We start from the raw sequence: 14,692 nt of genomic DNA, 5'->3' as shown, positions 1-14,692 counted from the left end.
TAGAATGTCATCCTGTTCTGCGCTTTAGATAACTGTAGTTTTTTTTTACTTTGTTGGTTCACTTGGGGCTTTGAATTGCTGTTAATTTCACTATTTTAATTTTAATGTATTTGTGATGGTTTTTTTAAAAAAAATTAAAAAATAGGATTCAATAAACAATACATTTTTAATTATTTTTGAAGGTGATTTAATAAATAATGAATTTTGTAAAAAATTTAGTGCAATGTTAAAAAAATATGTATATGTAATTTTAAAAGGCATAGGCATGTCACAGCTGTTGCCAATTTATCGTATTTAGAATGGGAGCATCGTGATCGCTTGGTCTGAGCGTTTTGACAAATGCCAGTAGTTTGCATGACTCAAAGTGACTGTGATTTTGAGAAATGGTAAGTTTGCGGTTTGTCTCTTTGGTGGGAATACTGGATGGAATAAGACATTTATTGATATGTTGTCATTCATTATACAGTATCCCGGAAGCACACATGCCTAAAGAAACCTCTGGGAAACGGCATGGTTTTGCTAGCTACTCTGTCGCGCAACTTTGTATTCGGGGATCACTGAATTTGTTTCATCATTTCAACTTCAGCACTTGAAAAGGAACAGGGGTTCCCTGAAAGACAGGTTTGTCTTTGAACATTGTGCTTCTTAGTGGTAGAACTTTTCCGAGTCTGCAAGGAATTTTTGCATGTTAAAATACATGGGATTTGAATTGTGACCCATTGCAAATATTGCTAAATTTTCATTCATTGCTCTTGATTGCACAATTTCAATATATTCTTACATTTTCAGCTGTTGTGGCTGTATTTTTTTCATTTTTGCTCTTTGGGAGATTTTTTAGGGCAGTGCCAAAGGGTGGAGTTGAGGGGAGATGTGAAATCACTTTTGGGTGATCCACTAAGAATCACTATGGAAAGTGCTTGCCAACCTCCAGGTGGGGCCTGGAGATCTCCTAGAATTACAGTTGATTTCCAGATGGCAAAGATCACCTTCTTGGAGGAAATGGCTGCTTTGGAGGATGGGCTATGTAGCATTATAATCTGCTGAGATCTCTCCCCTTACCAAACCTTGCCCTCCCTAGGCTCCACACCCACATTTCCAGGAATTTCCAGACCAGAGTTGGCAATCCTGCTATGGACCCTGTTCTCTGCCCATTTTTTTCCTTCCAATCCTCAGTTTTTCAAGGACTAGAGATTGGGGCTTAGGGCATGGTTGGGCAAATGGCAAGCCTAGTATTTTTCTTGCTACCTTGTCCATCTATTAATAAAATGTGGAATAGGATATCATTATTAAATAAGTGTAAAAAACTATTACAGTTCCTCTTGCAACTGGCCTACCTGGAAATCATCCCTGTTAGATAAGCCATAGACAGAGTCTGTGGAGATAAAAATACACTGTTACCTTAGAAACTGGAGCCAGGAAGAAAACAAAATAAAAACAAGGAACAGCTGTAAGGGCAAGTTGTTTACACTTATTCAGGCCTGCACAATCTGTTAACTAGCCATATATGAAAAGTGTGGAAAATGTGCACGTACAGAAGATAGAGAGGGGACTTTTCTCCTCTTCATATTCCAGCGTTTAGTGCCATGCAGCCCAGCTGATATTCTGCTATCAAAATCCTGATCAGCTTATTTGTCTACCTGTCTTCCTGAAAATTAAAACCTATGGAGGTGACTGGCAGCAAGATCAGGATTCAGGACTGAGAAAGGAAATCCCTTTTCACATAATGCATGATTAACTGCTGGAACTTCCTGCCAGGAGGTATAGAGTGCAAGCAACTCATTTGTAAAAAGGTTTGGACAAATTCACAGAGGACAGGGTTATTGATGTGAGTCAGACAATAAAATACTTCTGAAAGCTGCATGCTGGCTGGCAATGTGCAGCAAAACCATCAGCATCGTTCTTTTGTACTTTATGAGCTGGCCAGAGACACTTGGCTGACTGTTGTTGGAAGTAGAATGCTGGACAAGGTGGACCTTTGATCCGATCCTGCAGGGCAGTTTTTGCATTCTCAAAACTACATGATAAGGGCTGAAGGTTCCCTTGCAAGCAGAGGGGGGGTTATAACCTAAGGGTTATAGGCACATGTATGAATCAGCCTTTGGCAAAATGACTCTTTAGCAGGGCTGTGCATCTTTTATCCGAGTCCTTCTGTCAAAGGGCCAAATTAAGCAATATTGCTTTTAAAGAACTGGGTCTGGGGAAACATGTTCTCTGTAGTACCACGGCAGCCACAGAGAATGGCTTCTAAAAAAAGAAAGGAGAGCTCAGACAGGCTCCTCTCAATCCATTTTCCCATGCAAAAAAACACACCGGGGGGGGGGGAGTTATTTCCCTGATTTTGTTGCTGTGTGTGGAATTTCTGTGCATGTGGAACAGGGAATCAGGGGAATAACCCCCTCTCCCTCCATGGCCCACTTGACCTCTCCTTTTCTCTTTAGAAGCTGTTCCCCATGACTGCTCTGGGGTTCTGGGAAACATGAGCTGGGTTCTGGAAAGCTGGACCCAACTTTTTAAAAACAGTAATGTTAAGTTTAGTACAGTTATGTTTAGTTCAGGCAGTTGTTGTCTTGGTCCAGGTGCTGAGATATCTGAGATACCTAGGAACTGCACACACTCAACTTCTATTTCCCCACCCCCACCCCTCAACTTGTGCTGCACTGTAAACCATTTCTGAAATTTCAATTGAGTGAGTGTTCATTCCAATGTTTCTGAACTGAAACAGTGCCTGAAATTTGAGAAATGTATTTATTTATTGGATTTATATCCCACCTTCCCTGCCGGAGCAGGCTCAAGGTGGCTCACAACAGTAAAAACATTTACAATTCCAAATTTCAACAGTTAAAACATTAAATAATTAAAACAGACAATTTTGGTGCTAGTGTCATTAGTTTCCCAATGTCTTCCAGTATCTTCAACCCTCTTGGGTATCCTCACATACTAACATAAATTTCAAATACCCAATCCTAAACTATATACAGAACTTTGGTCACTCTTTAGGCTCAGAAATATCCAAATGCACATCTCTAATTTCATTGACAATGACCTCATACTCTGATAGATATTTCCGACTGTGCTTCTGGACAGAAACTTTGGAGTTCTGCTTACTGGAATGTGGTACCTTTTGATATTATGGATTTGTGGGAGAATTTCACCCTGACCTGGATAGCCCAGGCTAGCCTGATCTTGAAAGCTAAGTAGAGTCAACCCTGGTTAGTGCCTGGATAGGAAACCACCCTGGAAGTCCAGGGTTGCTGACACAAAGGCAAACTATAGCAAACCATCTAGGTTAATCTCTTGCCTTGAAAGACCTATGGGGGTTGCCTTAAGTCGGCAGCAACTTGATGGCACAAAAAAGAAAGAAAACATCTCAACAGAGACAGAGCCCCCCCCCCTTGCAAAATGAACTCTTCCTGCTAAGACATTGCATCTTCTACACACTTTGACTTTTGCATCTAATGACTGGGTGGTATAAGAAAATACCCCTAATATTCAGAACATCGTTGTCACCTGCCTGGTTGTTAGGGTGCCTGGAGACTGAACTCACATACATCTGCTAGGAGAACATGGGTATGGCTGCCAGACTGGAAAGGACTTATGAAACTAACAGCCACAACGCTAAAGCAGCGCTCCGTGTTTCTGGAGGAGTGCTAGCAAGAAGAACGGATGGTTCCCAGTCACTTCGTGCGAACACCATCCCTATCATTGGAGTGGAAGAAAGTGCGCCGCTAGGAGCTATCTAAGCCATGCGGTTTTCAGCCTTGACCATAGAATCCACTTTGGGAGGATAACACCAGCTATCTTCCAGCAGTGCCAAGACTCCATTTCAGCGAAGCGGGAGGCTCACGTACTCAACAGATGTCACCCATCCATGAAGCCATCAAGCTTAGGCGTGGACCCTACCGGAATGCCTAAGCCTTTGTCCAACGGAACTAAGGACAAAGACTGGTGTCAAGAAGAACACTGAAGAAGAAGAAGACCATCTTCAGCCAGAGCCAAGTTCCTTTGTGTAAACCGGGTGTTACCTTAGGTAGTAATTTGGCCATCTATTGTCACCTTTTTAGATAAGTTTAATAGTCCTAAGCACCCCTCCACCTAGTGATTTCCCCCATTCTTCTCCCCAACGGTCATTCTGGAGCATCCCCACCTTGGTCCATTATTACCTGGAGGTCCAATCAGGTAACCAGGACCCAAGCTTGTTCATTGGTCAGTTATGGGCATCCAATTAGGTGCCACCAATTAACTTGCTATTGGCTACTGCAGAAGTCCAGCCCTTATGGTCACTGCAGAGCCTCCCCTTTTTCCACCCCTGTACCTCCCATCCCCTGAGGGTCTAAGGTAGTCTATATAACCTGTGACCCAACTCCATTCATGTGTGCATCTAGCAGTACCCCAGTTCCGCTGTCTAGATCCATCCCCGATTCTGGCCACAGTTGAGGGTCCCATTTCCCCCATCCTCTTTCGTTGCCATTAGAGCCTTCCTTGAAGACTACGATCAGTCACCCTGTTTGTCTATCCATGTGTTGTCTCTATCTCTCTATTTTTCTTAGGACTGTATGTATGTTTCATGAGCACATTGCCTTGTATGTGAGTTCTATATTTTTCTGGAATAAATTTTAATTGTTTTACTTAATTAGAGTCCTTGGTAAATTCAAGCATTAATTTCTGGACGTGTATCCTGTATACAGAGATAAAAAGATCCTGATTAAGCCAGGTGCCCACCTGACAATTCCCCAACCTCGTTTTGAGGGCATTTTGGCTTACAGTGGAAAATTTTTTAACTGGCCCTCGCCCTTGTGCCTTCGACAGCAATGAGTTCAGCAGCACTTTGCAAAAGGGAATGCTGATCTCTGAGACATGAAAAAAAATTGCCTGCTGATTCCTTCATGCCAAGTTGTTGCTAAAGGTGCAGGAGCAGCTCAAGACTGATGGACGCAGCTTCCCCCAATTGACGCACTGATGCATTCCCACTTTACAGTGTCAGTTCCCTTGGTAGTGCATTTGGGTTAACCACATATGTTATTGTCTCAATACTCAGGAAAAGACCCGGGGATGCTGTCTAAACCAATGCCTTTTAATCTGTGGCTCCTGCAAAATTCCCCTTGTTCAGCGTGAGGATGGTGTGCCAGGCGTTTTACTTACAAAGATGCACAGGAGAATCAGGTTCCATGGGTAGTACCTCCTGTGAATTAAGCAAAAGGCAGCAGAGTAAGCAGTTGTTACCCACAGGGAATAATCACCACAAGGAAAAATGCACAACAGGGTTACATAATAAGGTAATTAAAGGACAGCTGGGCATCTGGAGCACTGGGACAACAGTAGATTCATTCTGCTGGGTAACTAGAGTTTACATGTGTTAAATAGAGGGTTTGGTACATGAAGAGGCGAGGGTTGCAGTGATCAAAGCTCTTTCTTCAAGTTACAGCATGGTAACGGTTCAAATGAGACTTAGATTAAGGCTGAAATACTGGGCCAAGGAGGCCAACTCTATACAGTCCAAAGTTCCTGCAGTAGCAAGGTATTGGGTCATTCAAACCAGCAGGGGGCTGGCGATTGGTCCAGGGAAGCAGAGATTCAGATCCTGCTTCCCATTGTTCCCAGTCCCTAAACTCAGTCCTAGGCTGATTCTGCACTCACCTTGCTCCGGGGCAGGCTTCCATTTCAAACACAGTGTCCACATACACAACAACACGGTACCCTAATGTTGGGCCATAAATGCTCTCATGGATTCAATGCACATTGGGAGCTATGCTCCCTTATCAACCAGGCTATGCTTCTGTCTTAATTAACTGTGTTAACATCCTGCATTTCTTCCTCTGCAGAAATGAATGTGGTATAGATGGGATTTCCGACAGCCATTGACCAGGCCCAGACTTGGAAGGTGTCTGTATTATAAGTCCTCTGACAGGGTTGACAACAGGATAAAAATGTCCTGACTTAATGCAAAGCAGGTGAAACTTTTCATGGCACAGAGGTAAATAACATCACCTGGTAAAGAAGCCTCTTTTAAATGGTTAGGATTTTTTTTCTCCAAGTAGTTAGCGACCAGACCCCCTAAGCACACCCCTAAGCACAGCCTGACCAAGAGAGAGATCTTGGGGTCATTGTAGGTAACTCACAATTGCAATAAAAAAGGCCAACGCCATGCTGGGAATTATTAGGAAGGGAATTGAAAACGAATCAGCCAGTATCATAATGCCCCTGTATAAATCGATGGTGCGGTCTCATTTGGAATACTGTGTGCAATTCTGGTCACCGCACCTCAAAAAGGATATTATAGCATTGGAAAAAGTGCAGAAAAGGGCAACTAGAATGAGTAAAGGTTTGGAACACTTTCCCTATGAAGAAAGGTTAAAACGCTTGGGGCTCTTTAGCTTGGAGAAACGTCAACTGCGGGGTGACATGATAGAGGTTTACAAGATTATGCATGGGATGGAGAAAGAGAAAGAGGTACTTTTCTCCCTTTCTCACAATACAAGAACTTGTGGGCATTCATTGAAATTGCTGAGCAGTAGGGTTAGAACAGATAAAAGGAAGTACTTCTTCACCAAAGGGTGATTAACATGTGGAATTCACTGCCACAGGATGTAGTGGTGGCTACAAGCATAGCCAGCTTCAAGAGGGGTTTGGATAAAAATATGGAGCAGAGGTCCATCAGTGGCTATTAGCCACAGCATATTATTGGAATTGTCTGGGGCAGTGATGCTCTGTATTCTTAGTGCTTGGGAGGGCAAAGTGGAAGGGCTTCTAGCCCCACTTGTGAATATCCTTTTTTTTTGGCCACTGTGTGACACAGAGTGTTGGACTGGATGGGCCATTGGGCTGATCCAACATGGCTTCTCTTATGTTCTTATGGTATCAACCCCTGGGGCTATGGAATTAGTGATGATTTTTATGGTATGAAATCCCCTTCTGACTACCCCCATTCAGGCAATGCTTAAAGGCACAGCTACAGAGAATAACTGAGAAAAAAGTTGGCAAGTTTAACTTGAGTGGGAAAACACCACCTAGAGATATCAGAAACCTCAAATCAAGGATGTTTTCAGATAGAGAGGGGTTTTTTTAAGCATTGCAGCATCTTAAAGAGGTTAGCAGAACTACTGCAGTATAAACCTTTATGAAATAGCCAAAAGAGTACATTTATCTTTCTTAAATGTCACTCATTTTTAGATGGTTTCTAAACCACATATACTTCTGATGAAATACATATATAGTTTATCTTGATTCTGTTCAGATCAGGGGTGGCCAAACATGCTTAATGTAAGAGCCATATAATAAGCATCAGATGTTTGAGAGCTGCAAGGAAGGAAGGGAGGGAGATGAGGGAGAAAGAGGTGGAAAGAAAGCAACTTAAAATGCATTCTCCAAGCCACCAGCTGACTTGGCTTGGAGAAGTGATTTAAAGAGACAAATGCCATCTCCAAGCTTGCCAATAGGGTGGTGCAGACTTCAAGAGCCACACAATAGTGTGAAAGAGCTACATGTGGCTCCCAAGCCACACTTTGGCCACCCCAGTTTAGATCATATAATAAGCGACTACAAGGAAATTGATTATAATTGTGAATCAATTAATTGCATATAAATTTCATAGCTTTTAATTAGTGTAAGTTCATTGTTCAATACATTGCTAAATATTTCTTGATTTTAAAAAGAAGCCAACAAGATTTTGGGGTATAAGCTTTCGAGAGTCAAACATGAGTAGAAAAAGCCATAGGGATGGGTGGGTGGGTTGAACTTTGAAGTAATATACACATGTCTATCAAAGGCACAAGAGCCCCGTAGCGCAGAGTGGTAAAGCTGCAGTACTGCAGTCATTGCCCTCTGCTCACAACCTGAGTTCAATCCCAGCAAAAGCTGGTTCAGGTAGCCGGCTCCAGGTTGACTCAGCCTTCCATCCTTCTGAGGTCAGTAAAATGAGTACCCAGCTTGCTGGGGGGGGTGAGGGATGTAGATGACTGGGGAAGGCAATGGCAAACCACCCTGTAAAAAGTCTGCTGTGAAAACATGAATGCAATGTCACCTCAGAGTAAAAAATGACTGGTGCTTGCACAGGGGACTACCTTTACCTTTATCAAAGGCACTGAACGTAGCATTTTACCTGACTTCGGAGCAGCAGACCAGAATCAAATAAGTGATAAGGAAAACACCTCTGCAAGGAAACAAAGAAGAAGAAAAAATGAGACACAGAGAAAACCAGCCTCCTCCTTGGCTGTGACTAGGTGGATTCTTCCATCTATCATTCCTTTCTTCCTCCTTACATTTGAATGAACCCAGCTCTTAGAAAAAGTACTACAAAAATGAAGTAGAGAATATTATCTATCTATCTACTCAATCTATCTACTGAACAGTCAGTTCTCAGCTTTCCATCACAATCCAGAGTATTCAAAGAATGGAACCTGGGACAGAGTTATATACCTGAAAGAGCAGCCAGCTCCCACCAAGAGGAATCACCAGAGATTTATTCCCCACTCAAATGAGGTCCCTACATGTAACCCTTTTGCAACCATTTTTTGCGTGTGTTGCGTGGGTGGGTGTGAAGAAAAGAATCACTCCTTTGAGGAAAAACTAGAGCACTATCGTCCAGCATTCTGTAGTGAGGGATCAATCTACATTCTTCCCTTGCACTGTGGAAGCAGGGGCTGGGCCCTACAGGGAATGTTCCAGAAGGTGGTGGGGTGTAATGTGCTTCTGTAGTCCAGGAGTCCTTGCAATATGAGCTCTCCCCACTGACAGATAATGAAGGGCATTTCCCCATACCGATCACCATGACTAGTGATTTAACTAGTGATTTATAAAACTGAGGGTCAGTGTTATTTGTCTCTTCCAGTGAACGACATTTCAGAGGCAGCGCATAATCTATAGCCTGTCTTCAAATCATGTCACATGACAGTAATGGGTCCTTGTTATTCGCTGAGGCCCCATTCTCCACAGTGCTAGGCATATCAGTAAGTTGAGCTCTGGTTAGCACTTAGAATACATATATAAAAGCTTTACAGCTGAACTACGAGTCAGTCAAAGACAGCTATGAGGAATCTCGCAGAACTTGCTGATGCTGGTCTTTCTCCACTTCCAAGCCCAAGCTGGCAAACTGGCAGGAGAATCTGGGGTGTAGGGAAAATCAATATGCCAATGGGTGACATCACTTCCAGTACAAAACCAGAACTGACATCATTGCATCAAGCAACACTCAAGGATTCCTACAGCATTGTGCTGACCTTAGGATGTCACTTTCAGTTTTATGACAAAAATTACACCTCGTGTTGGTGAGAAGCCAAATCACTGCACCATTTTCTGCGTGCCACTCTGTCAAGCAGAGGTTGGGAATAGAAGTATAGGTCAAGAGGTCTCCTACTAAAGCAGATCCAGCCTTCTTTAGTAAATAGAAGCATAACCAGCCCCAAAGTACTGTTAAAGCACCATTGGTGGACACCCTGAATTACTATTGTTATTATTATTTTATTTATTGTCCATGTTTCTCACAGTGACTCAATGTTAAGAAATCAATGTACCATACAAAACACAATACAGATGTTGATTTGTGTGTTGCTAACAAGGCACATCTAATCTAATAAATAGAAATAAAAATAAATAAAATAATCAAATCTCTCAGGATCAGTTTTAAATCACAGACTACATCTTGGAGGGCAAGAGCTATAAAAGAAAGTAGAAACCATAACCCTTCCTCCCAGAGGATTTTAATGGAGGAATATAACAACTGAGAAGAAATTATCCGCAATCCCAACCAATTTCACAGAGTGGAGAATCATTAGTAATCATTAGTAACACCAAACATCTGCTGTACAGAATATGCTTTGGAGAACCAAAGTGGTGTAGTGGTTAGAGTATCATATGATCTGGGAAACTCAGGCTAAAATCCCCACTATGGGTGATTCTACATTAGACCTTTAATCCTGGTTCAACCCTGTCCCCTAATAGACATTCTACACAGAACTCGAGCTCACCCCCAGCTTTATCTCAGGTTATTTTTCATTTCTACACTAAAGTGAGGTCACCCTCTGTTCTGAGTTATCACAACGGTGTTTGCATCAGGGTTTTCTTATGCCTTCGGAGGCGATCCTGGTTTATGTTACTGTAGAAGCTTTACTCAGTTTGGAACCTGAGGGTTCTATTATATTCTCCCCTTCTTTTCCTTGTAATCCATTTTGGGTTGTGCATTGTGCAATCACTACCAACAACCCATCTTCTTTTTTTGAGGGATTCAAACATGGTGCGGGTGCCCCACATTCTTGATTGTGGAGGAGAGAGCTGAGTGGGTGGCATATGTCAAACTGCCATTATATTCTTTTTCTCCATCGGGAGGTGGATGTCAGCCAGCTATAAGCTACCACAGGTATGAAATATCACAGTGTTTTGAATGATTTTATATGATGCTGTATATGGGCATTGTCTGTAATTCTCCTTTGTATTTTGCATTAGAATGCTGTAATTATCAGCTCTTGAGAAAGCTTTTTTATGTGAAATGCCACAGTCCTCAAGCAGTCCAAGAACGTGAGCAGCATAGAGAGAAACTAGCAGGAGTTTGACATATTTGCATGGATGAAAACTCACTCTGGGACTATGTTCTGAAAGCAAGTGTGAATTTTGAAAAGGAAAGTCCATCTTGGATCTTCATCGTGGACTTCTGATGTCATATACAGCTTTTATATTGCTGAAAAGTGCAATCCTTTAAATTTAATGAGAATTCTGTGGATTATTTACAGTATTTTTATGCTTATACTTCTATGACCTAAATACTGTATAAATATTGATTTTCTATAGAAATTATCTGTATACAGTTGCACAGTTTGTTCTTCTGCCTTGCTTCACTGTGTGTTCGCTGGTTTTGCTGTTGACCTTATGCCAGCAATTCTCTTTTGACCTAACCTGCTTCACAGGGTTGTCAATGGAGGAAGAGAGAATGATGGGGTAGACTAATTTGAGTCACCATTGAGAAAAAACAAAAACAAAGCATAAATATCTAAATAAATAAGACTGCTAGAGTATCATCTTTTAAAAAAATCCCAAAGTATATTTCTGTTTCACAAGTATCTTTCCATAATGTAAAAGAATATATAATAAAGATTACCCTTGCTCACTTGCCTTTAAGTCTAAAATTGTAACTTTAACCCTAAACTTGCTCCACCATGTAAAAGATTATATAGTCTGACTGTAACCCTAAACTGGCTCACTTGGCTGTGTCACCTAGCCTTCCGCCTAATGGGAAAGCAGCTTGTTTGTGAAATAGCAGGACCCAACTACATTTGCAACACTAAGGCCGTTTTCGCACTCACGTTTTACTGGCGCCACGACCATCCTGACGCCGGCGAATCTGCATGGATTTCGCACCAGAAGCTCCGGCGCTCCCAGAAGCGCCGGCTACTTCCGTCGCTAAGCCAGCGCAAACGGAAATCGCAAAGATGCAGGAAAACGTTTGCGCTGGCTTAGCGACGGAAAGCGCCGGCGCTTCTGGGAGCGCCGGCGCTTCTGTTGCGAAATCCATGCAGATTCGCCGGCGTCAGGAGGGTCGTGGCGCCAGTAAAACGTGAGTGCGAAAACACCCTAAGAGTGCTGTATGTTTTCAGACTGGGATATGCAAGCTTGCAGAAATCACCTACAATCTCATTTCACCCCAGAACTGCAGTCTTTGACAGCCATTTGGGTGAGGATTTGTCTCTAGTGTTTTTGTTTTCTGCAATTAGCAAAACCTCCTGAAGACTGTAACTTCATAGGGAATAGAAGGGTGCAGAGGAGATGGATTCAAGTTTATGTCAGGAATAGCTTTTCTCACCAGGGTTAGCACTGTAAAACAAACTGCACCTCCCAAAATTAGGAATAGACGGCTTCATTCAGAGTTCATTCAGTGATTTACCAGAACCACAGAAGAATTTTAGAAAAATAGGTGGTGGGACTTTCCCTGGTCCCCCACAAGAGTCTCAAATTAACTCCTCATGAAAATGAAGAGAATGTCAGGAATGTGATTTCTTTTTCAGTCCAGTTTTATCCATATCCTGAACACTACCTCCAGCTCAGACAGTACTATTAAGGGCTGTGGAAGGAATATTTTTGCCTCGTCACCATTTGGTAAAAAGTTTGTGGTAAAAGGCTAAGGCTATAGTTGAAAAAATAAACCACTGCAAAGCTAAAGGCTACTTTGGATGCAAAGTTTGTACAATACACAGCCAGAAAATCTCTGGGAGCATTGTTTGTTTGATCATTTACTTCAGATTTATATAGGTTGTCCTACCTCCCACAAAGTGAACCCAAGGCAGTTTACAAAGGACTTCATGAAGCAATTATAACCATAAAACCATAAAACGTATCAAAATGACACTAATAAATGAGAGCCTAAAAGCCATATTTATAGACCACAGATACAGTAATAAAAAATCAGCAGACAGCCCTCCAGAAATGAAGTTGTTTTTAAGCTCTCCTAAAATGTAGGTAAGGCGGGACCAGTTCCACTTAGGGATTCCAGACTCCAGGTGGGACTTGGGGATCCCCAGGATTTACAGCTCATCTCCAGACTACAGAGATCAGTTCCCCTGGAGAAATGGATGCTTCAGAGGGTGGACTCCATGACATTGTATCCCACTGAAGTTTCTGTCCTGAGAGAGCCAGTTTGGTGTAGTGGTTAAGTGTGCAGACTCTTTTCTGTGATAACCAGGTTTGATTCCCCACTCCTCCACTTGCACCTGCTGGAATGGCCTTGGGTCAGCCATAGCTCTGGCAGTGGTTGTCCTTGAAAGGGCAGCTGCTGCGAGAGTCCTCTCAGCCCCACCCACCTCACAGGGTATCTGTTGTGGGGGAGGAAGATAAAGGAGATTGTGAGCCGCTCTGAGATTGGATATAATCTCAGAGCGGATATAAATCCAATATCTCAGGGGTGGCCAACGGTAGCTCTCCAGACGTTTTTTGCCTACAACTCCCATCAGCCGCAGCCATTGGCCATACTGTCTGGGGTTGATGGAAGTTGTAGGTAAAAAACATCTGGAGAGTTACCATTGGCCACCCCTGCAATATCTTCTTCTTCTTCTTCTTCTCCAGACTCCATTCCCAAATCTCCAGGAGTTTTTCAACCTGGAGCAGACAACCCTACCCCCTACTCCATTTAACTGGCAGCCAATTCCAGAATTACTGTGCAACAACTGAGAAAGTCCTCTAATGGGATGCTACTGACCAAATCTCATTGTGGAAAGGAATTGTAAGAAGCAACAGGTGTGAAGAATGAAGTTTGGCACACACATTTATACCAGGAGAGAGAAATCTTTACATCTCTGGGTCCCCAGGTCAGGAAGAACTTTGAAAGTCAAAAACAGCCCCATAAATTAAACTTGGAAACTTTTTTTTTTAAAGGCACCCTTACAACAAAGGAAACTTTAAATCTCAACAAAAGAGCTGCCTACAATAGCTAACAATATGCATTGGCAGTCTTAACCAATGGGGCAACAGGGGCAACTACTCCAGGCTTCATGATGGAGGGGAGCAACAGCTCATGACCCTGTACCCCAACTGAATGGGGAGAGAAGAAAAACAGCAAGCTTCCACCACTGCCACTCACACCTAACCCTTCTGGGGCCAGGTCTGCCAGTTTGCAATGATGGCTCTCCTTACCTCACATGGAGTGAGGGCCACCCCTCCATCCTCTAACCAAACCTTGGATCATGAAGTCCCCATCACAGTGACTATTGGAACAACTATCAATGCTAATTCTTCATCTGAGCTTAACATATGCTAGGACTTCCATTTCTTACAAGTCCTCCGGATCTCTTGTCCATAATTCCTCATTGTTCCAGCTGGTAAATCAGATTATGCTTGTGAACTGGGTGGACCAGGGAGATATAGAGGCCTTTGCCTGGGATCCAGGAAGGCCCATTCTTCCATAAGGAAACATATCTTTAAAGCTCTTCAGCCATTTCTGCTCTAGTCATCTCCAATGATGGCCACTGCTGATCTCCATTTGACTAGTACTGCAGTAAAGTAGAAGAGTTGGATTTATACTCACCCTTCACTCAGAGTCTCAGAGCAGCTTACAATCTCCTTCCCTTCCTCTCCCCACAGCAGACACCCTGTGAGGTAGGTGTGGCTGAGAGAGCTCTTTCAAGAACTGCTCTTGGGAGAACAACTCTGAGAGAACTGTGACTGACACAAGGTCACCCAGCTGGCTGCATGTCGAGAAGTAGGGAATCTAACGTGGCTCTCCAGATTAGAGTACACTGCTCTTAACCAGTACACCAAACTGGCCCACAAAGTTGATGTGAAAGGTCTGAGAGGAAGTAGTCTTTTAAATATGGTCCCAGGTGGTTCTGGGCTTTCAACACCCTGATTCTCTTTCCAGAGTTGCCTAAAGACTTAACATTCACCCTTTGGTGATGTTCACTTAGTTTTGGTTGAGAATGTGAACAAAAAAATAGACCAGCTGAACATAATGTATACTGAATGGAATGGAAATATTGCTTTATGTTCTGCTGTAAAAGAGCTTTCCAGGTAAATGTTTGATTTGTAATAAAGCCAGGTATTGTAAGCCATGCACATTTATACTATGAATCACATCACTAATCACGTTTGCCCTCTTCAACACAACTAATTGTGACTGTGTGGAAGAATTCACATTATATGGCCCACCCTTCTCGAGGTTAAAAGGACCAGTTGATGATGACTTGGCAGGGGAGCCCCGGTTTGGAGGCCCTCTGGAGCT

The 14,692-nt window shown here is 42.8% G+C and overlaps 1 protein-coding gene across 1 annotated transcript in view; it reads right to left on the bottom strand.

Moving 5' to 3' along the window:
* The window catches only part of FAIM2 (Fas apoptotic inhibitory molecule 2), a 78,449-nt gene that overhangs the window by 26,450 nt on the left and 37,307 nt on the right, over positions 1-14,692 (bottom strand). Inside the window, exons 6-8 of the mRNA XM_060252802.1 lie at positions 8,096-8,146; positions 5,140-5,179; positions 1,335-1,372 (exon numbers count right to left, since the gene is read on the bottom strand). Coding sequence (XP_060108785.1) covers positions 1,335-1,372; positions 5,140-5,179; positions 8,096-8,146 — 129 coding nt within the window. The remainder of the gene's footprint in view (positions 1-1,334; positions 1,373-5,139; positions 5,180-8,095; positions 8,147-14,692) is intronic.

This window comes from Heteronotia binoei, chromosome 13 (assembly GCF_032191835.1).
Source record: "Heteronotia binoei isolate CCM8104 ecotype False Entrance Well chromosome 13, APGP_CSIRO_Hbin_v1, whole genome shotgun sequence".
Taxonomy (NCBI): Eukaryota; Metazoa; Chordata; class Lepidosauria; order Squamata; family Gekkonidae; genus Heteronotia; species Heteronotia binoei.
The sequence above is the reverse complement of the archived record's forward strand: the minus strand, read 5'-3'. Positions and strand labels throughout refer to the sequence as shown.